The sequence below is a fragment of the Pan troglodytes genome, chromosome 2, assembly GCF_028858775.2.
Source record: "Pan troglodytes isolate AG18354 chromosome 2, NHGRI_mPanTro3-v2.0_pri, whole genome shotgun sequence".
Taxonomy (NCBI): Eukaryota; Metazoa; Chordata; class Mammalia; order Primates; family Hominidae; genus Pan; species Pan troglodytes.
Genome location: NC_086015.1, coordinates 145,352,706 through 145,378,046, shown reverse-complemented (window position 1 = coordinate 145,378,046; position 25,341 = coordinate 145,352,706). Strand labels below are relative to the sequence as shown.

Sequence of the window (25,341 nt, the reverse complement as noted above, 5' to 3'; positions counted from 1 at the left end):
TGCCCGGGTTCAAGTGATTCTCATGCCTCACCATCCCGAGTAGTTGTGACTACAGACATGCACCACCACGCCCAGCTAATTTTTTTGTATTTTTAGTAATGATGGGGTTTCCCCATGTTGGCCAGGCTGGTATCGAACTCCTGACCTCAGGTGATCCGCCCTCTTCAGCCTCCCACAGTGCTGGGATTACAGGCGTGAGCCAACGCTCCCAGCTACAACAAAATTCTTGGTCATAGGAATTCAGACAGGAAAGGAGAGCTAATTGTGGATTTATGGAGAATATAATACAATATCAAATTTGGGTGCATCTTGGCACCCATATGTGTAGTATATCAATTTTTAAAATCTCTTTTTTGGGTGTATAGCTATCCTTTGGGCATGTAAGCATCAAACTTCTTGACTTTCTTTTCTGTAATATCTAAGTGAATTTTTATGTTGCCTTAGTTTATTATACCTGGCTTGTTTTGAACTAGTCCTAAGACAAACAAGGGCAGGTGAGAAAATTGGTGGCAGAAATAAGGAAAATGTTTAAAGATTACCCAGTAAGGTTCTCTGTCATTAGGTTAATGCTAAGTGATTTAATTTTAGAATTAAAAAGTTAAATTTATAAAATAAAATCAAGGATTTCAGGAAAAAAATGTGGCCCACTGAAAAAGAATGATACTTTTGTTGTAGTAATTCATCTTACATATTTTGTTCCCCACAGGGCAGATGGAGGAGTTTGTAAGAATGGTTTTGTCATGCAGATGACTTCAGACCTGATTAATGAGAATATAGACAGACCTGCCGACATTGACATGTCATGCCTGGGTGCAGCTTCTCTAGCTGGCCTTGCTGTTGGTATGTGTGAAATTTATAAGAATGAGAGTTTTCTTGCAAACTCTTCCTTACAGATAGCATTTCTCCTCTCAAATTACAAAATTCTAGAGAGTCTGGAAAGCCTTGGTGTCCATTAAACTCCATACACATATGCATATTACTCACAAAATATCCTGTGACGTCCTCTGTTGGTGAGTCTGGTTGCACCTCTTCTATCCTCACCTCACTCCTTCAGTCAGAAGTATGAGACAAGAACAGTTAATTCTCAGCTGCGTCAGTCTCTAGCAACAGAGAGTCTCTGGGTAAACTTTCTGGATAGATAGTGTTAAAGAAAAAAATTATTCAGTGACACTTATTAAAGAACAATAAGGTGAGCCAGGTGCAGTGGCTCACGCCTGTAATCCCAGCACTTTGGGAGGCTGAAGCGGGTGGATCACCTGAGGTCAAGAGTTCAAGACCAGCTTGGCTAACATGGCAAAACCCTGTCTGGACTAAAAGTTCAAAAATTAGCTGGGCATGGTGGCACATGCCTGTAATGCCAACTACCTGGGAGGCTGAGACAGGAGAATTGCTTGAACCTGGGAAGGCAGAGGTTGCAGTGAGCCGAGATGGTGCCACTGCATTCCATCCTGGGTGACAGAGCAAGACTCTGTCTCAAAAAAAAAAAAAAAAAAAAAAAATAGTAAGGTGGGCTTTATTCTGGAGGACTATCAAGATAGGTATAGGGACTACTTCAGTGGGATCTTATGGTGGGAGAGAGAATTTAGGCTCAACTTTGAATACAATAAGGAAAAGTGAGAAATTATAGCCAAAGAGCAGAGTGAGAGTCAGTGGATGGAAAACTACTAAGAGGAAACATTGAGGTAAGGGGAAATTCTTGCTAACCAACCTAATAACATTCTCAGGAAGGCAGGCCAGGGTGATCAAATATCATCTGGAGGATGCTGGAGGATGAGATATCGAGGTTGATCAGAAATTGAGGATGGGCTACACTAATTTAGCAGTATTCTTGCTCAAATTAGATAATGCAGAGATGACCATGGAAGTCCAAAAGTTGAGGCCTTGAGGCCTAGTTGGAAAAGAGCTTGGAGGAGCCTGAGTGGAGTTTGGTCAAGGAGGAAACTTTGTCAGTAGGTTTGCCTATGGCATTAGAAACCACTCCATTCTTTTATTTATTGAACAACATTTGTGGAGCACCTGCTACATGACAATCACTGCTGGCAATAAAGGGATTAAAAGCCATAGTCTCTGATTCCTGGTGGGAGGAGACAGGTAAGTCAAGTGATTATTAAGTTTGTTTGATAAAGCCAGTGAACAGTGACAGTGTTAATAAGCAAGTGGTCTAGGCTTCCCAGAGGAGATCACATATGGTTCAATTTTGAAGGGGCTAGCAGAGAGTCAGGTGAGGAGAGGGTAAGAGATGGTTGGCTCAATATCCCTATTGCAACTTGTGCAAAGGCATTCATCAATGATGGTGAGAGCAGGAAGGGAGTGGGAGAGGTACATAGAGGTGTAGTTGTGGTGACTCCTCATAAAGAGGAGTTCGGACCTGATCCTGAAGGCACTGGAGAACCACTAAAGAATTTTAACCGGGGTCAGTGGGGTGGGGACCATAGAAAGATCTGCATTTGAACAGATTGCTTTGACAATTAGTGAAAAGATCAGTGAGGAGGAATAAGAATGGAAGTAGGCATGTCAATTTAAAGGGCCCCCTAGAAAGCAGGATGATGCCTTAGGATACTCAGAGTATTTTAATGTGTTTCTTTCTGGGGGATGCTTGGTACAAAATAAGATATTTTACATTTAAAAGTTTTAGGCTAATAGTACATTAAAGTTACAAAAAGCCTAAAATCTTGGTAAATTCGGCTTAAACTTGATTCTACTAAAAATCTGGTAATTTTGAATAAAATTGAAAGTTACTTTCATTTGTTCATTGATTAACGTTTGATTGAAGTTGAAGAAAATAAACTTTCCCTTAATCCCATTTGCAAATTTGAACTCCTTCATATTCCAACTCCTATAAATTTAGTATGTTTGATTTTCCTCTTATTACTTTCACGTGCCTGATTGAGCAAACTTAGAACTGTAACAAGGTAAATCACAAATACTTAAACAACAAACAAATTGAATAAATTAAGCTATAATTATAGTATATCAAGTTCTCATAAGCATTTTTATACTTATGTTAATCAAATTCTTCTACACTTTTCACCTTATAAGACTAAATAAGTCAGATTCTCTTGAACATTTAAAATGCTTTAAGTAACAAACACATGCAGGGTTTTTGTTCTGTTTTGTTTTGTTTTGTTTTGTTTGAGATGGAGTCTCCCTCTCTTGCCCAGGCTGTAGTGCAATGGCGCAATCTCAGCTCACTGAAACCTCCTCCTCCCAGGTTCAAGCGATTCACCTGCCTCAGCCTCCCAAGTAGCTGGGATTGCAGGCACCCGCCACCATGCCCAGCTAATTTTTGTATTTTTAGTAGAGATGGGGTTTTGCCATGTTGGCCAGGCTAGTGTCAAACTCCTGACCTCAGGTGATCCACTCGCTTTGGCATCCCAAAGTGCTGGGATCACAGGCATGAGCCTCTGCACCCAGCCCCACATGCAGGTTATTTTTATACATAACACAGTGACTTGAGTTTTATCTACATCATTATATTTAATTTCAGATATTTGCTTCTGTCTCAGAAATGTGAGACTATGTATATCCTCTGTATTTTATAAATTTACCCAGAAATTGGATTTGCTCTATACATACTTAATAAAATGTCTTAAAATATATATGTCTTAAAATGTAAACAATAAATTCTGGAAATGAGGATTTTAAGAAACACATTTATTTTCCTGACTAGATTTATCTAACTATAGTATACTGATGAAAACTATGTTTTTCTTTTAAAAACTTGTCTACATTAATACCTTTATTTATTTTTAATTTAAATTTTTTTTTTTTTGAGATGGAGTCTCACCCTGTAGCCCAAGCTGGAGTGCAGTGGTGCGATCTCGGGTCATTGCAACCTCCGCCTCCTGGGCTCAAGTGATTCTCGTGCCTCAGCCTCCTAAGTAGCTGAGACTATAGGCGCGTGCCACCACGCCCAGCTAATTTTTTATATTTTAGTAGAGACAGGGTTTCACCATATTGCCCAAGGTGATCTCAAACTCCTGATCTCAGATGGTCTGCCCGCCTCAGCTTCCCAAAGTGCTGGGATTACAGGCATGAGCCACCGCACCTGGCCTACATTAATACCTTTAAACATAGATGGTCTAAAATGTTGACTGTAAATAAAAAGAATATGACCTGACAAAATTTTAGAAAGGAGAATTTAATGTGTCAGTTTTATTGGTAAGAAAAAATGTACTTCATGAAGATTTGTAGACTTTTAGTACTTCAAAAGAGGTGTGATAGACCTCTCAGTAGGTGAAAGGTGCCAAGCTTACTAATAAGATACCTGTATCATTTCAGACTACTTATGATCTTAGTTATAAATGTTCTCGCCTGGTGCTGTGGCTCACACCTGTAATCCCAACACTTTGGGGGGCCGAGGAGGGCGGATCATTTGAGGCCAGGAGTTTGAGACCAGCCTGGCCAACATGGCGAAACCACGTCTCTACTAAAAGTACAAAAAATTAGCCGGGCGTGGTGGCACGTGCATATGGTCCGAGCTACTCGAGAGGCCCAGGCAGGATAATTGCTTGAACCCGGGAGGTGGAGGTTGCAGTGAGCTGAGATCGCACCACTCTACTCCAGCCTGGGTGACAGAACGAGACTCTGTCTCAAAAAAAAAAAAGTTCTCTTGCTTTTTATTATATATCATATGATCCTTCCTTCAAAGAGCAGTCTATGCTAGAACTACAAAATTATCTTAAACTGGAATTTAAATAAATTATATAAAAGGCTATAGTTTGAAAGAGAAACTATTACATTAATCTCCAACTTTGAATTTTATGCATATTCCAGAAAGTTGACATTTACCTTAAGCTGTAAGACAAAAGTCTTAATTTGTCTTCATTTATTGTAATTGCATAAAAAAGAAAATATCCTATTTCTTTCTCTTTTTTTTTCTTCTGTTTTTCTATTTTTAGAGACAGGGTCTTTCTCTGTTACTCAGGCTGGAGTGCAGTGATATAATCATAGCTCACTGCAGCCTTGAATTCCTAAGCAAGTGGTCTTCCCTCCTCAGTCTCCCAAAGCACTGGGATTGCAGGCATGAACCACTGTGCCTGGCCAGAAAATATACTGTTTTTCACTTGGGATTGTTTTAATAATAGCAAGTTATGAAATTAAATGATGGCATAGGGTAGCTGCTTTAGAAGTGATGTGGTGTCCCACCACACAGAAACTGAGCTGAAAGTTAGAAACCAAAAGACTTGAAAATACTGGTATAATTATTTTCAGGAATGATCGATCTAACAAAATTCAAAAGTAACAAAGTATTTTGGATTGTTTTAAAAATAGTTTTTGTTTACCTTTCTACCAGCAACTCGCATAGGTTTTTGGATAAACTTTATTGGACTCATGATTTGCTTTAAAATTTGAGGATAATTTTTTTATCTATAGGGTTTTGGACTGACAAGGAGGAACTAAAGAAACTGAGACAAAGTGAAGTGGTTTTCAAGCCACAGAAGAAATGTCAAGAATATGAAATGAGTCTGGAAAACTGGGCCAAAGCAGTGAAACGCTCCATGAATTGGTATAACAAGACATAACACTAAATGAAATGATCAAAACCATAGGTAGCTGGTTTATGTGACGTGCAGATGAGATGAAGCTCAGGGATAACCAATATGACAATGACTAAGAGGAGAAAATTTTAAATAAGCTTCATAACTTAAGAAGCATTGCTTTTAAAAAAACAAAACGGAACAAAAAACTCTTATTTTTTTCCCCTAAACCATGGTAAGGCAGCAATACCTCAAAACTTTATATCTTCTATTTTGTAGCAAATTCCAAAGGACGTTAGTCATTTCCAACCATATTTTGACAGTTATGGGTCCTCTTCCTTTTTATACTGGGTCAGTGGTACATAGGAACATAATGATTTACCATCCAAGCTAATAGTTCTGGGTCAAGTACCATGCACATATTGTTCCAAAATTATGTGAAACGTATTTCTTTAATTCTTTAAGTGGGCTATTTGAAGTACATATAGCTAAAAAGAAAGAATAACTGAGAAAATGTGGAATTTTGAAACATTAATATTTTATGTTTAAAACCATAATTTCCTAATACTATATCCAAATATGAGCTTAATATGTCCCTCTCAGATAAGCTTATGAGTTAGTTAATGCTTTCCTTTACTGGTCTTAAAGACACTGCCTTAATTTTTCCTTGTTCAACCAAAATCTGAGCATTCTATGTTGAAAACACTGAAAAACTAATTTTAGTTAATGAACTAGAAAGAATATTGATTTTTAAGAAACAGAAAAATACTACTTATTTTCCTTCTCAAATAACGTTTCTTTCAAAAACTTCTGGCTGAAGTATAACATGCTGGTAGTTAACATAAATCGTGTCTTTCTCTTGTTCTTTATCTTTCTTCGTTGTTTAGATGCTTGTATAAATGTCTTTTGTTTTTATTAAGTGCCTAATTGACAGAGCTTAATTTGAAGAAGTGCCCTAATTTATTGACCACTTAAGAATTGCCTTTATTGGGGTATTTTATTTGTTCCTGCGTCTTTTTGATGTTTGTTCAGTCTACTCATCCCTCTGAGTATGTGCGGGGGATAGCTGATAGAAGGGAGGAGAGTGTGTCTATGCTCAGGATTGCCCTTCAGCCACTCAGCCAGAGATCCACAGGGAGCAGCAAGGACAGTTTCACATGCTCAGACTTTCTTGCAAGAAACAGTGAGGAGGAGTAAGTCGTGCGTAGTGTCAAGCTGGATGTAGAATTGTCCTAAGGCAGTTGACCCCACCTTCCAACATGTTTTCACTTTATTTGCCCCTCCCTACATTTGGGGTAGGTTCCATTTGGATTTGCAGCAATAATGACTTTATTTCTCTCTTGGTCAGGATTTGGCACATAAAATCCTTTTATTATAGAACTAGCTATTTTAGTTACATAGTAATGTAACTAATGGAGAGATTTATAGAGAATTTTGTTTTTGCTGTCATATATGTCCATTTTGGAGACAGATATGATAGAACTAGAAATTAAGTTGCATTTCTGCAAGTGCCATTTGAATGAACTTCAAGTATCTTCTTAATTATTAAATTTTCTGATGAAGGCATTGTAACAAATATATAGTATCATTAAATCTACTAATTAAGATTTGGAAATATTTTTGTTATTAATAAATAGAAGTATTTTATTTACTGTAAAAATCAAACTTCAATATGTAGATAAATCTTATTCTTTTCATTCTTTCCCCTGTTTACATCCTTTTTACAAAGCTTAGTCACCAATTAAAGCTTTCCTATCAAAATCACATGGAAGCTGCTCTGTTGTTTTACTGTTACACATTCTGTTTCTCAGTGGGTGTAATTTTTTTTTCTTTTTCTTTTTTTGTAGAGACAGGGTCTTGCTATGTTGCCCAGGGTAGTCTTTAATTCCTGGCCTCAAGTGATCCTCCCACCTTGGCCTCCCAAAGTGCTGGGATTGCAGCCGTGAACCACTGCACCCAGCCAATGGGTGTAATTTCATAGGAAATAATTCTTTTTGTCAGAATATACTGAATTGTAATATTAATACCTGAAAATTTGTTAGTTCACTTCTTTTCCACGTTCTTCTTTCCCAACATATAACCACAAAATAAAGGATAAATACTTTGGGCTGTGTGCAGTGGCTCATGCCTGTAATCCCAGCACTTTGGCAGGCCGAGGTGGGCGGATCATTTGAGGTCAGGAGTCCAACCTGGTCAAACACGGTGAAACCCTGTCTCCACTAAAAATACAAAAATTAGCTGGGCGTGGTGGCACAAGCCTGTAATCCCAGCTACTCAGGAGGCTGAGGCAGGAGAATTGCTTGAATCTGGGAGGTGGAAGTTGCAGTGAGCCAAGATCATGCCACTGCACTGTAGCCTGGGCAACAGAGCGACACTGCGTCTCAAAAAAAAAAAAAAGGATCAATACTTTTCAGATAATGTTGGAAAGTAACTTTGAATGTCTCTCATCGGAATTGAGCATCTCCTCAAGTGTCAGTGGCTATTTTTTTCTTCTGTGAATCTAAAAACTAATATTTTATTTTTAATATTTGTGGCCATTTTTAGTGATAAGAGTTTAATAAATATTTTCGGACTTAACTAAAATCAGAAACATGACCACATTTGCTTTTGTGGTTGCAGAAACAGTTGATAAGATCAATTGAGCAACAAAATTGTCCTTTCTTTTTTTTTTTTTTTTGAGACATTGTCATGCTCCGTTGCCCAGGCTGGAGTGCAGTGGCACGATCTCGGCTCACTGCAACCTCCCCCCTCCTGGGCTCAAGCAGTCCTCCTGCCTCAGCCTCCCAAGTAGCTGGGATTACAGGTACACGTCACTACGCCCAGCTGATTTTTGTATTTTTAGTAGAGACAGGGTTTTACCATGTTGGCCAGGCTGGTCTCAAACTCCTGACCTTGTGACCCGCCCACCTTGGCCTCCCAAAGTGCTAGGATTACAGGCGTGAGCCACCGTGCCTGGCTTGTCCTTTCTGTCTTCCAAGTTTATTTTTCATTTGTATGCTAATATTTGAAGTTTAGAAAAATTTGTGCTACTTCTCAGCATGTTTTATTTTCCCATTATAGATCTATCAGATATTTTTAGAAGGTCTGCAACTGTCTGATAAAGGAAGAGAATGTTCCTGTTCAATCTATCTTAAAGTGCTACTAATTGCTTTTATACTATAGACGTACTGATTTTTTCATCTTTTTTATCCAACCATGGCATGGTTTCCTAATCTCAGCATTGACATTTTGGACTGGATAAATCTTCATTTTGGGATGCTATGCTGTACTTTATAGGATGTTTAGCAATATCCCTGACCTCTGCCCTCTAGCTACAAGTACCATCCCCCTAGTTGTTATGGCCAAAAATGTCTTCAAACATTGCCATTCTGAGAGGCAAAATTGCCCCCAGTTGAGAGCCACTGATACAGGCTGTTAGAAGAAAATCGAAGACTCAGTGAATATAGTGTCATACTCCTTTTCTTTCTGCCTCATTTTACCTTAGGAAATGGTTGTTAGCAAAAAAATTAGTTAATTGTATCTTGAAATAAATAGGGTATCTATTTTGCTGATTAATGAAGAAAAAATAAATCTCAGCTGGGCACAGTGGCTCACATCTGTAATCCTAGCACTTTGGGAGGCCAAGGCAGACGGATCACTTCAGCTCAGGAGTTTGAGACCAGCCTGGGCAACCTGGCGAATCCCTATCTCTACAAAAAATACACAGATTAGCTGGGTGTGGTGACACACACATATAGTCCCAGCTAATTAGGGGGCTGAGGTGGGAAGATCACTTGAGCTCCAGGAGGTGGAGGCTGCAGTGAGCCAAGTTGGTGTCACTGTACTCTAGCCTGGGTGGCAAAGTGAGACCCTGTCTCAATCAATCAATCAGTCAATCAATCAATCAATATCTCATGCTGTAATTGTCTTCTGATGTTTTCATCCACCCAGCCCCACCTCTGCAGCCTTAATTACTGGAGTAGATCCATGATTTCAGTGTAGGGTTAATGTATTCTGCAGATCATCTTTGATTTGACCTGCTTTTTTGCTTCCTTTTTATCTCTGAACAAAGGAGATCATCATTCTCTTTAATCTGCCTTCTGTGTAAATCTCTACCAGACTGGAAGCTCCCTGAAAGCAGAAACTGTCTGCTTCCCCAGAACTTAGCACTGTGCTTTCATGTATGTGGGATAAATTTTTACTTTGTTTGTTAGTGCAGCTTTGTTTGTACACATGTTATCCTTGATATTATATACATTTGTTGATGGGGACAATTTATATTTGTTGTGAGTAAAATACTTTTTTGTTGGATTAAGAAGAACTATACTCTTCCCAGCACTTTGGGAGGCCAAGGAGGACGGATTACCTGAGGTTAGTAGTTTGAGACCAGCCTGACCAACATGGAGAAACCCCATCTCTACTAAAACTACAAAAAAATTAGCTGTGCGTTGTGGCACATGCCTGTAATCCCAGCTAGTCAGGAGGCTGAGGCAGGAGAACCGCTTGAACCCCTGAGGCAGAGGTTGCGGTTGAGCCGAGATCGCGCCATTGCCCTCCAGCCTGGGCAACAGGAGTTAAACTCCATTTCAAAAAAACAAAAACAAAAACAAAAACAAAAGAAGAACTACTCTGTAGTGAGAGCTAGAATCCTCATGTTGTTTATTTAAAATTTTTGGCCAAGTACAGTGGCTCATGCCTGTAATCCCAGCACTTTGGGAGGCTGAGGCCAGAGGATCACTTGAAGCCAGGAGTTCAGTTACAGCTTGGGCAGCAAAGTGAGACCTTGTCTCTACAAAAAAAATTTTTTTAATTAGCCAGGTGTGGTGGTATGCCCCTGTAGTCCCAGCTACTCAGGAAACTGAAGCAGGAGAATCGCTTGAACCCAGGAGTTCGAGGGTGCTATGAGCTATGATTGTGCCACTGCACTCCAGCCTGGGCAACAGGGCAAGGCCCTGTCTTAATAAAATAAAATAAAATTCTTAATATGTTTATATATTTGAAAAACTATTTGTGTAGAGACACATGTCTGTAAATACACATAGATATATTAACTTTTTAAGCTTTAATTGAAGCCTTTCTCTTCACAGGTTTTATATATTTGACTGCATATGACTAACAGATTGAATTTTAAGAGTGCCAAACACTCTGGTGCTATAGGGAAGGAACTTCATAAATAGCCCCTCCTGTAAGGGACCAGTCTTTAATTTAAAACAGTCCAGCCCAGGAATCTTGCAAGAATTTTGTAATTATTTGAGGAGAGATGTAGATATACCCTGGAGTTCTTTGACTTTAAGTTATTCTAGAGTCATCCCAGAGATGGCCTAGAAGACTTGAATCTACCCCAAAGGATTCTAAATCCCTTTGGGAAATTTAGACTATGATTTTCAGTAAGAATTAAAAGCCCCAGGATAAGCGTGGTGGCTCACACCTGTAATCCCAGCAATTTGTGAGGCCAAGGCGGGAGGATTGCTTGAGCTCAGGAGTTCGAGACCAGCCTAGGCAACATAGTGAGACCCCACCCATCTCAATTTAAAAAAAGAGAGAAAAAGGCCAGGTGTAGTGGCTCACGCCTGTAATCCCAGCACTTTGGGAGGCCAGGGCGGGTGGATCACCTGATGTCAGGAGTTCAAGACCAGCCTGATCAATATGGTGAAACCCCATCTCTACTAAAAATACAAAAATTAGCCAGTCCTGATGGCATGTGCCTGTGGTCCCAGCGACTTGGGAGACTGAGGCAGGAGAATTGCTTGAACCCGGGACGTGGAGGTTGCAGTGAGCCGAGATTGGGCCACTGCATTCCAGCCTGGGTGAGAGAGCGAGACTCTGTCTCAAAAAAAAAAAAAGAGAGAGAGAAAAAAAGCCCCAAACATACCTTGGGCCTTTACAACCTACTTGGTCCCAGAATCGTCTTATTGTAAACCCAAAGCCAGGTCTTCTGGTTCGAACCAGTCAAAATGGGTAATCTAAAAAAGTTAAATAGATGATTCAAAATCGTGTTGGTGTTTTTTTCTTTTTAAATCCCCTTTCCAAGTAAAAGGAATCTTTTTTTTTTTTTTAAGTTTTGAAGCCTCATAGCCATAAATATTTTGGCACCAGCATCTATTGGCACCTAAGTCATTGGCTGTATCATATTCCCATGGGACCCTTGTTCCTAGAGGAATGCAGGAATGATCTTGGAGTGGGAGGGACAGAAACAGGTGCTTGCAAAATCAGATATTTCTGAAATTCTCTGTTATTCGATTTCTACTGTCTTTCCCCACTTTACTATAAATTTGATCTGTTATAAAATGGCTGTGTTTAGGTAGATACCGGTGATGTTTAGGAAACAAATGATATAGAGACTCCCATTTAAATGAATCTTATCTTTATAAGAAACGGCCAAACTGTTTTCCAGACTGGCTATACCATCTTACATTCCCACCAGGAATGTATGAGTGATCCAGTTTCTCTTCATGCTCGCCAGCATTTGGTGTTGTCACTATTTCTTATTTCAACCATTCTGTTTATCCTTTTCAGTGAAATATCTGTTCATATCTTTTGCCCATTTGCCAATTGAAGCAGGAGGATCACTTGAGCCCAGGAGTTCGAGGCTGCAGTGAGATATGATCACTAAATGTTTGCTTAATGAGCCATATCTTTAAATATCTTTTTTAAAGTTTTTAAAAGTCAGTCCAGTGGTTTATGTGATTATGTGGGATTTTTTAAATCTTTCCAGGCAAAATGTGTATAGCATTTTGAACGTATTTACACTGTACTGAGCCCAAGAGTTCTCATATTCTTTCTTTGCTCATTATAGAGTATGGTACTAATACTGTATAATAGTAAATTTTCAAAGATACCTTTATTTAGAATGTTAGAGTATACAGATATATACTTTGTACATAGTTATCATAATGTTTCTAACTTTTTATTTAAAGTAGGCTGATTTGTGTAAAGGTTTCAGAATGATTTTGTAATAAGTTATTAGAAACTTTCCTATTTGTACAAGATGGTAAATGTAGATTCCAATTTGTATGCCTCAGTAAATTCATAATCTTATTTCTCTGATGTGAGCCACCGTGCCTGGCCTTCTCTGATGTTCTTAATGAATTTTGCAGTTTTATTAAATTGTCATTGAGAACCTCATAAATCATTGTTAAGATCTATACAAAAAATCAAGGATCCACAGTAATAGAATATTTTTCATCTGCATATGAATTTTTCCCTTCCCTTTTTGTCTACTTTTAGATTTAAAAAAAATTACCAGGACATTCTTATTAAATACTATTACCTGTTTTGGTTTCTGCACATTAAGAAAGTCACAGAGAAGCCAGACACAGTGGCATGCTCTTCTATTCCCAGCTACTCAGGAGGCTGAGGCTGGAGAATCACTTGAGCCCAGGAGTTTGAGGATATCCTGGGCAACATGGTGAAACTTTGCAAAAACAAAAACAAGGCCGGGCGTGGTGGCTTACACGTGTAGTCCCAGCACTTTGGGAGGCCACGGCTGGCGGATCACGAGGTCAGGAGATCGAGACCATCCTGGCTAACATGGTGAAACCCTGTCTCTACTAAAAATACAAAAAATTAGCCAGGCGTGGTGGCAGGTGCCTGTAATCCCAGCTACTCGGGAGGCTGAGGCAGGAGAATGGCATGAACCCAGGAGGCGGAGCTTGCAGTGAGCTGAGATCGCGCCACTGCACTCCTGCCTGGGTGACAGAGTGAGACTCCATCTCAAAAAAACAAAAACAAAAACAACAACAACAACAAAAAACAACCAGAGAAATAGCACTTGTTAACTACAATTGTGACTCTAGGTAAACTTGGGCCTTAATATGGTTAGACAATAAGGGTTTTAGGTAACCTTGCCTTTTTAGATCCTATTTAGGCTTATTAGTCTATATTCTACATTCTTGCATGATGGAAATTACTAGAGAAGTGGGATAATTCTTTGTTGTGGGGAAAATAAAATTTGTTGTGAAAATATACTGTATTTTAAAATATTTAGAAAGATTATAAATAACTGGAGAAAAGATAATTTCATATACTAATATGATGGAATTAGTCTAGCAGATGTTAAAAATCCTTTCTGAAAATTATAATCTAAAATTATTTGGGAAATTACAATGGAACTGAATAATCTGTACGTTGGTATATTAAAGCCATTTTTATATTGTGTTTCTCTGTTATTTGCTTTGAGTTCACACACATATTTAGTGACATCTATATGGGTGGAAGATTCAGTCAGATAATCTGGATTCCATTCCTTGACCATAGTGGAGTCTCTCATGAGCCCAGGGTATTATTTCATAGTAGAAGATGTATGAACATTCATAGTAGAAGAATGATGAACACTGAGTTGTTTGAAGAAAGGAAGAGGTTCTGGTTTTGTCATATGTTGTTTTTTTTTCCCTGTTCAAAGTAATATTAGTCTATTGAGGACAAGGAACAGGGGACATTATGGAGATATGTGGAGCTGACATTGATGAAGTTTCTGTGGTTATTTTGTAGCAATAATTTTGAAGAATGGGTTTTATTTAAAAGAAATTGTAGAAAAAAAGAAATGATGATGATATTGAGTATTTGTGTATTTTTTGCTCTTTAGAAAGACACAGAACCCATTAAGAGGTGGAGCTTAGGCTGGAAGTGGTGGCTTATGCCTGTAATCCTAGCACTTTGGGAGGCCAGGGTGGGAGGATCACTTGAGGTCAGGAGTTCAAGACCAGCCTGGCCAACATGGTGAAACTCTGTCACTACTAAAAATACAAAAATTATTCAGGCGTGGTGGCGCATGCCTGTAATCCCAGCTACTCGGGAGGCTGAGGCTGGAGAATTGCTTGAACCTGGGAGGCCGAGGTTGCAGTGAGCCAAGATCGCACCATTGCATTCCATCCTGAGGCATGAGAGGGAAACCCTGTCTCAAAAAAAAAAAAAAAAGGAGATTATAAGGCAAATACATTAGATTTGCCAAATTTTCCTTCCCCCTTGCCCACCACTTGAGCAAGAACATTTGCTACCAGATCCCAGGGAGTTCTCATATCCTTTCACCCAGCCCATGGGAGCCCTTGTCTTTTCTCTTCCAGAAAGCCATTATTTCTATTAGCATCCCAATCTTCATCACCAAACACCGTCAAGAACTGAGAAGAGTCTGAAATTTTACTCTACTTTGGAAGCTAACAAGTTAGTCTCCCACAGTTTTATAGATACAGGTTGAGTATCCCTTACCTGAAATGCTGGGGATCGGAAGTATTTCGGGTTTAAGATTTTTTTTTTTTGATTTTGGAATATTTTTATTATATATACTTTCCAATTGAGCATCCAAAATCTGAAAACTTGAAATCTGATACCCAAATCTGAGCATTTCCTTCACACATCATGTCAGTGCTTAAAAAGCCTCAGATTTCACCAGCTTGGGCAACATAGGGAAATCTTGTTACTAAAAATAAATAAATAAGAAAATCAGCCAGGCATTATGGTCATGCCTGTAGTTCCAGCTACTTGGAAGACTGAGGCCCGAGGATCACTTGAACCCAGGAGTTCACTGTAAGATATGATCATGTCACCACACTCCAGTCTAGGCAAGCAACATGCTGTCTCTCATAATAAAAATTTTTTAATTAAAAATGTCAGATTTGAGAGCATTTAGGATTTCAGAGTTTTGGATTTGGGGTGCTCAACCTGTACTGATGACAAAAGATATGAGACTCCTGCCTCAGAGATTAAAGACTTTATTACTCATGGCATAGCAAGCATCAATTATCTTCATATTTACGTTGGTTCTCCTTGCCTCCTAAGTCCTCTGAGGAGCATTTCAGGTTAATCCTGTGAATGCAGTGGTTTGTGGTAAAGCTGAAGAACCTCAGGCTCAGGAAACCTGAGTCTTTCGTAACAGATTGGAAGTAAACTTCTCTGATGCTTGTCCCAGAGGAAAATTATTATCACGATGTTTGATCATTGGACAAAACTGCCCTCTGCTGTGGAGGGAGACACCATCTCTGTCTTACAACAAAAGTCAGTGTCTGTGCTTGTAACACAAACAGAAATGAGAAACCTATTTAGAATTATCTCCCAATAATAAATTCATTATTTTGATTGTGGCAATGGTTTCATGGGTATATGCATACATCAAAACTCATCACATTGTTCACTTTATGTACAGTTTATTCTATGTCAGTTATACCTCAGTACAACTGGGGGAAACAAAGTCTTGCTACTCAAATATGTCATTGGGACCAGCAGTCTCAACATCACCTAGGTGCTTTTTAGAAAAGCAGAATTTCAGGCCTTATCCCAGACCTACTGAATGAGAATCTGTATTTTAATAAGATCCCCTGGTATTTAATTGTTAACTTTTTGTTTTGAAACAATTTTAGAGTTACAGAAAAGTTGTAAAAATAGTACACAGTTCCCTTTTCATTAGCTTCTCCTAATTAACATCATGTATAACCATAATACAATTACTCAAATCAGGAAATTCACATTGATACAGTGGTCTTAACTAATTTACAGACCTTATTTGAATTTTGCCTGTTTTCTGAGTGATGTCCTTTTTCTCGTTCAGAATTCAGTCCAGGATCCCACATTGTATTTAATTTTCATGTCTCCTTAGTCTCCTCCAATCTGAGATAGTTCCTCAGTCTATTTTTTTCATGGCCTTGACATTTTTGAAGTGTACTGGCAGTTATTTTATAGAATGTTCCTCACTTTGGCTTGGCCTGATTTTTTATTGTGTGTAGATTGAGGTTTTGCACTTTTGTTAAAATACTGCAGAAGTGATATTGTGGACTTCTCAGTGCATCCTATCATGAAGCTATATCCCTGTGTCTTATTACCGATGATGTTAACATTGATCACTTGATTAAGATAGATTAAGATAGTGTCTTCCAGATTTCTCCACTCTAAGGTTACTATTTTTCTTTAGTAGTTAATAAGAATTTTCTGAGAAGATACTTTGAGACCATGTAAATATCCTGTTTGCCATCACACTTTTCACTCACTAGTTTTAGTGTCCATGGGTAGTTTTCTCCTGCAATAATCATTCCGGTGTTGAGTGCCTAGTAATGGTGATTTTCTATTTCCATTATGCCTTTTTATTTATTAATTGAATTCTACTGTATGGAAGAGCTGTCTCTTATCCTCCATTAATTTATCACTCAATTATTTATATCAGTTTTGGTCACCTCTTGCTCCACTTCCTCTCATCTTGGCCTACCTTTTTATTCCACTTGTTGCAGCAATCAGCTGCCCCGGTGTATGCTGACCACACCTTGCCTCATTGTGCCTTACCATATCTCCTGTTCTGGACTAGGATTTCCTTGCCTCTCAGCTTGGAATACTTGTCTGAACTTGCTCTGTTATTTTCACCCATGTCCAAATCTTGAAGTACTAGAGAGTTGACACCCGACAGAGCAACTTTTTCACAGTGAGGATGGGAGCCAGTGTGTAAATATGCCCCTCTTCTGTCCTTCAAGTGGACAGTTTTGAAGTGTGCTCTTCAAAACTTCTTGGAGAGTCCCGTCCAGGATCAAGCCTCAGTAGCCTCCAGCAGTGATCATCTCAGTAACACATATCAGTAACCCATAACACATGGGGTTGGCTTTTCCTCCTTCGTGTTTCACGCTTACCGTCTCCCACTCCAGTTCATTGGAATCATCTCCCAAAATAAACCAACTGCATGTAAGAAATTGTGTCAGGGTGTTTGTGGGGAAGGAGAACCAGCTAAGATCTGTGCATTACCAGTTGTTAAATATTTTGACTGTCACCCCTGTTCATAATCTAAGACCCTATGGAAAATTTCACATGTACAAAGGAGACAGGAATATTCATAGCATCAGAATATGAAAAAAGGTAAAAACTCCCAAATGCCCTTCAGTAAGAGAATGGATTATGTGCCGGGCATGTTGGCTCACATCTGTAATCCCAGCACTATGGGAGGCCAAGGCAGGCGGATCACTTGAGGTCAGGAGTTCGAGACAAGCCTGGCCAACATAGTGAAACCCCGTCTCTACTAAAAATACAAAAATTAGCTGGGATTGGTGGCGCGCACCTGTAATCCCAGCTACTTGGGAGGCTGAGGCAAGAGAATCACTTGAACCTGGGAGGCAGATGTTGCAGTAAGCTGAGATTGCGCCACTGCACTCCAGCCTAGGCAACAGAGCAAGAGTCTGTCTCAAAATAAAATTAAAAAAAAAATAATAAAATAGAATGGAGTATGTAAATGTTATTTTTGCATTAGTGAAAATGAATGACCACCCATCAAGACAGATGACCCTCTTAAAATTTTGAACAAAAAAAGATTGGCAGATGAATAATAAATTTTATTCTAAATTTATGAAGTTCAAAAACATGAAAAGCTAAGCAATATATTATTTGGATATACATAACACGTGTGTTAAGATTATAAAGAAGAACATGGAAATTATACACGGAATTTAAGATGTTATTTTGGAAAGGGAAAGTTGTGGGGACACACTGGTAGGGGGCACATGAGGCTTCAGTGGTGTTAATAATATGTTGCTTAAGCAGGTACATGAGGGTTTATCATGATTCCTCATATCTCACATTTACTTTATATTTTTTAGGGTGAATAAAATATTTTATCCTAAAAATATTTTAGGTTTGATATTAAGGGGTTACTTTTATTAAGGGTGACTTTGAAACCTTTCTACTGCTCTAATGCAGTCATTCCAGAAAACTGGGGAGAGGTTGAATCCCTCCCTGAGGAAATTCCGAGGCTTCGATTCTACTCTGTCCTATTGAGGTGATTAAACTGTACATAACAGGATTGTCTCTAGAAGCAAGACCCAGATTTAACACTTACAAGTGTTATTTCTTTTGTCAGTCACTAGATGGATTTGGTGTGAAAAGAAGATGCTTTAAAAAAAAATCTGAAACTGTTCTGACAACTGCAGATCTTTTCGTGTGATAAAAGGTGTCACTAAGGACCTTCTTACTCCAAGTGTGATTTTTGGCTGCTGAGGCAGCACCAGCATCACTTGGAAGCCTGTTGGAGATGCAGAATTGAAGCCACACCTTACAGACTGAATTGTAAGATTCCCTAAGTGATTACTGTGCACCTCAAAGTTTGAGAGGCAGTGGTCCAGGAGTCTGGTACTTCCACCTGCAAAAGCAGTATCCAGTGCCAGCAGAGGGGGCAGCACATGGAAATGCCTCAGGTTTAACTGTAATGGACCCGTCTTTTTCACAGCCCTCTTTGTGTTGGCTATTCTGTGGCCCACATATTCCTAAATAGAGTAGACTTTATTATACCTCTCTCCTCTTTCCAAATTTGCTGGGCTGTGGACTCTCATCTATTCAATAAAAACATTGAACTTCCGTTAAGCACTGAGGAGATGATAGTGAATAGAATGATATGATTTTGACTCTAGAAGCTTACAGTCTAATGGGATGCAGGTAGCAAGTGAGTAATTACAAGTTTAATGAATGTTGGAAAGTCAAAGAAAATTTTATGGGAAAACAGTTGGAGATGGGGACTCCGGGGAAGCTTTTCTGGAGAAAGTGTTGTTTAAGTTTAGATGAAAAGGCATGTGCAGGTGAGTTGTGGGTGAACTGGGGGATTGTTCCAAGCATAAGGAATGCCAAAGAATGGTGCTCTTTGGACATTTGTGTTTGTATTGCCAATGCCTTGCATAGTTCTTGGCATACAATAAGTGCTTAATAAATGTTTGCAGAATCAATAAATGTTCTGTCACATTTCAGATATCTACTCTCTGGCATTGGAGATGGTGGAAACTTTATTTTCCTTTTCAAAGGAAATAAGATCCCTTAATGGGGAAATAAGAAAGAAGACAGAAAGCTGACTGTTGTGCAAATTGCTAAATTGGAACTATGAGTGGGAATGAAAAATTGATTTACATGAATTTTCTTCCCTGTAGCAACTTGACAATTTATTCTGTTCTGGAGAATTCTCAGTTTTTGGCTTAAAAACCAAGCTGTTCCTCCTTATTCTGAATTTCTTGGCCTGCTGTGAAACTAACATTTACTGTCTTTTACAACATGCCCTGATTAGGTCATGGAAATTCACAACTAAATCAAACTAGGATATGGAAAATTTGAAACTTTCACTGCCTATTTTATGTAATGGCGTTGGAAGGTGTTATAAAACATTGACTTTTAAATCTTTATTTTCAAAAGCTATATTATACAATGAATATAATAATTGCCATCATTTATTGAATGCTTACTACATGCATTACATAGCAAAATCCTCATACTACCTCTGCAAGAGAGTAAGTTGAACCATATGAAAATTGCCCAGTATCAGCAATTTCATGTGGTTCAACCTAGTATCTTCAGACTCTGACCTATAAAGAGGTTAGGGAATCCCTGATAGCCATAACTTCACTCCAAATTTAGTACTGAATCTTTTAGTACTATCTTTTATAGATAAAGAGATCCTAAGATAGTTACAGCTCCTCTATGACAGCGACCCCTTTCCCTACATTAGCCTAAGCACTTTGTGTGTGTACTTCCATCATGGTTATTTACACATTGAATTGAGGTGGTTTACAATCCATTTCCTCTGCTACACTGAGTTCCTTGAGGGCGGATGTTTTGTCTGTCTTGCTCATTTTTGTATACGTAGTACCTAGAGTGAAAAGTATTTGTTGAATATAACTTTAAGTTTTCTTAAAGTTATATTTTTTGTGGAAACTAAATTTTTATTGATTTGTTACTGGAGAATGTGAAGTAATCACTCCACTGGGGTTTTTGCATTTTAGAATCAGTCAGTGGAGTACTGCATTTGACATTCTTGGACTCTCAGGACTAGTTACATGCAATTATGCATACAATTGTCTCTCCACCCTGCCCCAGAGAAAGATCTGAAAGTGCTCTCTTACCTATCTCATCTCCTTTAGGCATTTGCTTAAATACCACCTTCTCCGTGCCACCTTCCCAGATCACTCTATTTAGGACTGAAGCCATTCCTCCAACACCTCTGCTTATATTTTTTTCCCATAGCACGCATACCAGCATGTAATATAGTTTTTGTTTTACGTATTCTTTTGCATATTATCTTTCCCATCCTGCTAGAATGTAAGCTCCATGAAGGCAGGAGTTTTTGTCTCTATTTTGTCCACTGATGTCTCCCCATATCAAGAATAGTGTTTGGGGCCGGGCGTGGTGGCTCACGCCTGTAATCCCACCACTTTGGGAGGCCCAGGCGGGAGGATCTCTTGAGTCCAGGAGTTCCAAACCAGCCTGGGAAACATGGCGAAACAGCCGGGTGTGGTGGCGCGGGCCTGTAGTCCCAACTACTCGGGAGGCTGTGGTGGTAGGATTACCTGAGACTGGGAAGTCAGGGCTCCAATGAGCCGTGATCCTGCCACCGCACTCCAGCCTGGGTGAGAGCAAGACTCCGTCTCAAAAACAAAGTGGCATATAGAAGATCTATAAAATTTGATTGGGGTAAAATGAGAAAGATCTAATCGTTTTAATGCGCTGTTCACACAGGGTTTTTCACTTCGGCACGAATGAATGAACGAAATCTTTTCATATGGAACTAAGTGTACGGGTATTTGGGGTGTGTGCAGTTTCCGCGGGACATAATGACCTGTCCTGGTTTGGGTATTAACTTGCCTTGATATTGAAGAACCTCCACATTCCCAGTGGTCTCTAACTCATTGTCTGAATAATTTCAAGGTGTCCCACAGTTGGCCCCACGCATAGCCTCAATCACGATCACTCGCCCCTCTGTCCCTTATTGATGCTCCCCCAGGGCGACCCCGCAAAGGCCTGGGGACCGAATGGAACTGCCCCAGTCCCCCTCCTTCCAAGAGAGCTGGGGTTTTCTGGCTTCGGGGTCAGTTGGAAAAGAGATTCCCACCCAAGTCGCAGGGTGGGAGTGGGGGGGATGAGACAGGAGTGATGAAGGAAGTGTGTCTAAAATTCTAGGCCTCAGGCCCGCAGCTGTCCCTGGAGGCGGCGGGGAAGCGGGGTGGTCGGGTCCTGCGGAGGGCTCCCAGGGAGGCCACAGGGGGAACCAAGGGGCGGTGGCTGAGTGCAGGAGTCCCGCCCCTCCATCTGTTGGCCCCCTACTCTCAAAGGGAAGCCTGGGGGCGGGGTTTGTTTACTCCGTGCACGCACTGCCGGCCCGGCCAATCCGTGGGGAGCGGCGCCAGGCGTCGCACATCCCGAGGGCCAATCGGCGCGCACTGTGCTGCTCCGCCGCCAAAGCTCGCGCGGGGGAAGCGGGGCTGTAGCTGGGCAGGGAGAGGGCGGACGAAATCGGCAGCGATCTCGGCTGCGGCGCTGCCGCAGCTGCCCGGCCCGCGGGGCGCGCCCTGACCCTTCCTCTTTGGGCAGGCTCGAGGGCGCGCGCACGGTCGGCGTTCCGGGGCCTCAAACTCCTGGGCCTCAAACTCCTGGGCCTTGACCGGGCAGGCCGCGTCTCCCCGGGTGTGAGTCCACCGGGACCCGGCCGCCGCCTAAGCGCGGGCGCCACAGAAGCGGCGGCGCCCGAAGACGCGCTCTTGGCTCGGCCCGACAGCCTCGCTTGGCCGCCAGTTCTTCTGCAGCCGAAGGCGGTAAGGTCTGGGGCGAGGGCGCGGGCCCGCGCGCGGAGGGCCTTTGGACCCGGCCGGGCGCGTTCCTGGGTAGGTTTCCCTCCCTGCGCACAGGGGCCCCCTTGTTCCCCCACGAGTCCCATCTGTTTAGACCTGGGTTCTCCAGGCCTGGCCGGGTAACCCGTGAGTGTCTGGGCCAGAGTCGAAAGCAGAGGAGGGTCACCCTCTTAGTGCATAGAGCAAATCGGGGGAGGTAACGTCCCTGAGTCACGCCTCGTGGAAGAGGGGAAGGGCTGCTTTCTACTTTCTCGTTCTCTTCAAAGAAGGATGGCTTCTAAATCTGGTTTTCCGATTTTCCCCTTCTCCTTTCATGACTCACAGGCCTCTGTTTCCACCAGGTGTTTTGTTTGTTTCTAAAGAGTTTCTAAGCTTTGTGTGCTTGGAAGAACCTCATATGCCCCATAAAGGAACTTTTCTCTGAAGTAGAGGATCGTTTTTTGGGCCCAGACTCCTTTGAGAAAATATGGAAAGCCCAGGTCTGTCTTCACAAAGAAGTGTAAGGGTTTTCCTAGGATCTCGCTGAGAGACAGTACAACGAAGTGGATGAGCGCCCCAGTCTCTCTTACCAGCCTGTGCTATCTTCCATTGTGTGATCTGGGTTTCTTCATCTGTAAATTAGATGCATCCACCTATTCGGTGTGTTTCGGGGAGTGAATGGACTAATGTATGGAATGCAATCGTAAGAAAATTCTCCACGTATTAAATGCCTTGCATTAGTTAGGCACCTTTATTATTGACTGCCATGGATGCTGGTTTAGAAAAAGACCCTATATTATTTCCCTTTTAGTGTTGAGACAGTGAACGGGCTCATTCCTTTTCCATACTCACTGCTGAAGCTACCTTTGAGCCCAAGAATACTTTTATCTTTTCCTCATTCCATCTCAGAGGGCACAGACTCCCTGTCTCACTTATTTGCTTTCTTTCAGTAAGGCTCTCTTTTAGCTCAGCCTTTTCCTTCCCCTGTCTCCCCGAGATCTGAGTTTTGTGTCTTTTCATTTGACTTGCACAACCTTTTTTTTTTTTTTTTTCTGGGCCATGTGTTTTCTCTTCATGGCTTGAATTTATCTTCACCTAATAAATAATTTACTTGTTTTTTTTTCAGCTCGTGAATACATATTCATCTATTTTCTATATGGCATAATCATGTCCCTGTCTCTCTTTAAAAGTAAATATAAAAATAGTTTAATTGATCTATATTGCAGCTTCGTTTTCCATTTCATTGTTTAGCCTGTTATTTAGCTAAACTTTATCACTATCAGATTACTGTAATTAATCTTTAATGGCAGTGTCCATTCTCAGACAGCACCAGGAGAAAAATCAAATGCCTAGACCCCAGATTCTGTCACACTTGTGTACTGGCTCTGGATGTGTTTGTTATTTATTAGAACATCTTGTGCCTGTAACTAGTCTAGTCTAAGAGTAGACATGGTGTCTGTAGCGTTGTTCTGGCTGTGCAGTTGCAGTTTGAGCACTGTGGCCCTTACATTTGTTAATAAAAGGTTCAAGACTTACTAAACTCTTACTTTTCAGTTCTCTTCATTTCTAGGTGTTTAAAAAGGAAAGCTGAATTTTTCCAGTGTGTAATACTTCATATTCTCATTTTGTGATCATGTAATTCCTCCCACCCTGACTCTTGTGAATGTGTAGTCCAAGTGGCACATGGAAGTTTTTCTCTGGCAGCTAAAATTCTTAACTGTCTGAGCCGTGTGCCCTCAATATAACTGATGAAGTGGGATGTACTTCCTTGTCATCATCTTTTAAACTCTTATTGCAATATGTGTTATAATGGATCTCAGAAGAAACTAGAAAGCATAGATTGAGAGTTCTTTTAGATCATAGAATTTTAAATTGTAGTGGATTTTAAAGAGAATCAAATACACTCACCTCTTCATACTTAAATCCTTTCCATTTTAATCTGGGATACATGACTAGGTGTGCGGCATGAATAGATATGAAAGTAGGCTTGTGAACTCTTGGAAATATTATGCAAAATTATGCATATTTGTATATTTTTTGGAGAGACTATTTATAGTGTCATAGTTTCTGAGGTAAAGATATTTGATCAATTCTTTTTTTTTTTGAGACAGGGTTTCTCTATGTTGCTCAGGCTTGTCTGGAACTCCTGGGCTCAAGTGATCCTCCCACCTCACCCTCCCAAGTAGCTGGGGTTATAGGCACACACCTCGCCATGTTTGGACAACTCTAATTTTTATAAAATTATTTCTTTCACTGAACTAGAAATTGTGTCCTCACTGTCTCTTCTGTATTGTGAGTTTTCAACTATTTGAAGATACTTATATTCCACTGAGTGTTAGAAAATATTCTTAGTCTTTAACCTCTGCTAGTGACTTTTGTGTCATTGTTTTCATTCACATCTCCTCACAGAACTCATAGCCCACTTGTGGATTTGTTTAGTTCATCCACATTCTTCTGACAAGCATGGTACCTCAAATTAGGTATTCACTAGTATAGAAGACTAAGTTACCTCTCTGATTTTAAAGCATGTACTTTAAGAGTAGGCTTGCTTCTTTGGCAACCACATTACACTGTTAATTTATAATAATTTACTAGTTAAGAAGATTAACTTTGGGGCTAACCTTCCTGTGTTTAGATCCTAGCTCTGCAGTTTATCAGCTGGGTAACCCTGAGTAAGTTATGTAAACACTCTGGGCCTAAGTCTCCTCATCTCTAATATGGGGTTAATAATAGTGTCTGTCTTACACAATTCTGAAGATAATTAAATTAATATATATATATAAGTCATTTAGAATGGGTTGTGGCATCCCAGTACTATGTATGTATGATACCTATTTTACTATTGGTTTCCTTGTCAACTAAAATTGTTGAATTATTTTGTTCATGCTCTCTCTGTTCTTAAAGTCATACTCTCTCAATTCTTTAATAGAATATTTTTTGGTAGGACTTTACATGTATCTGTATTTTTATTTTGTAAGATTGCTTCTAGTCTGTTGATATTTAAAAAATCCTGATTTGGTCATCCAATAAATATCAAATCTGTGCATTTGATAAACATACAAGTTTGATAATTTTGGCATTGCTTTCATATAAATTTTTCACTAAAATGCTGTCTAGGCAGGGCTGAGGGCAGAGTTCTTTACCTGCTAAAGACCTCTCTTAAAGGTGATAAAAATTTTTATTATTAATTCTTTGGTTCAGGTTGGTCAGCCAATTAGAAATTCAGCTAATTTTAATCATCATCTACCTCATATGTTTCCAAGTTCTCATAAGGAATATGTGAGGAACTTTGACAATTGCCTTACTAAAACCCAGATTTTATATGCTTCGTTTTTTTTACC

At 40.0% G+C, this 25,341-nt stretch overlaps 2 protein-coding genes across 25 annotated transcripts in view; both read left to right on the top strand.

The window, feature by feature from the left end:
* The window catches only part of GK5 (glycerol kinase 5), a 67,826-nt gene extending 54,210 nt beyond the window's left edge, over positions 1-13,616 (top strand). For 2 of the 6 annotated variants that reach the window (XM_054682314.2, XM_024355735.3), the window contains exons 15-17: positions 707-840; positions 5,377-5,509; positions 11,976-13,616. In XM_054682314.2, the coding sequence (XP_054538289.1) occupies positions 707-840; positions 5,377-5,509; positions 11,976-12,015 (307 nt within the window). In that variant the 3' untranslated portion in view covers positions 12,016-13,616. Of the gene's footprint in view, positions 1-706; positions 841-1,841; positions 1,976-5,376; positions 7,247-11,975 lie in introns of those variants that run through there. The other 4 variants (XM_016942086.4, XM_063806289.1, XM_054682315.2 and 1 more) reach the window with 3 other exon arrangements.
* Positions 13,617-21,558: 7,942 nt separating this feature from the next.
* Positions 21,559-25,341, top strand: part of TFDP2 (transcription factor Dp-2) — a 199,330-nt gene continuing 195,547 nt past the window's right edge. For 3 of the 19 annotated variants that reach the window (XM_009446482.4, XM_054680273.2, XM_016939950.4), the window contains exon 1: positions 21,559-21,985. The gene's annotated coding sequence lies outside the window, so the exon portion shown is untranslated. 19 annotated transcript variants of the gene reach the window in all.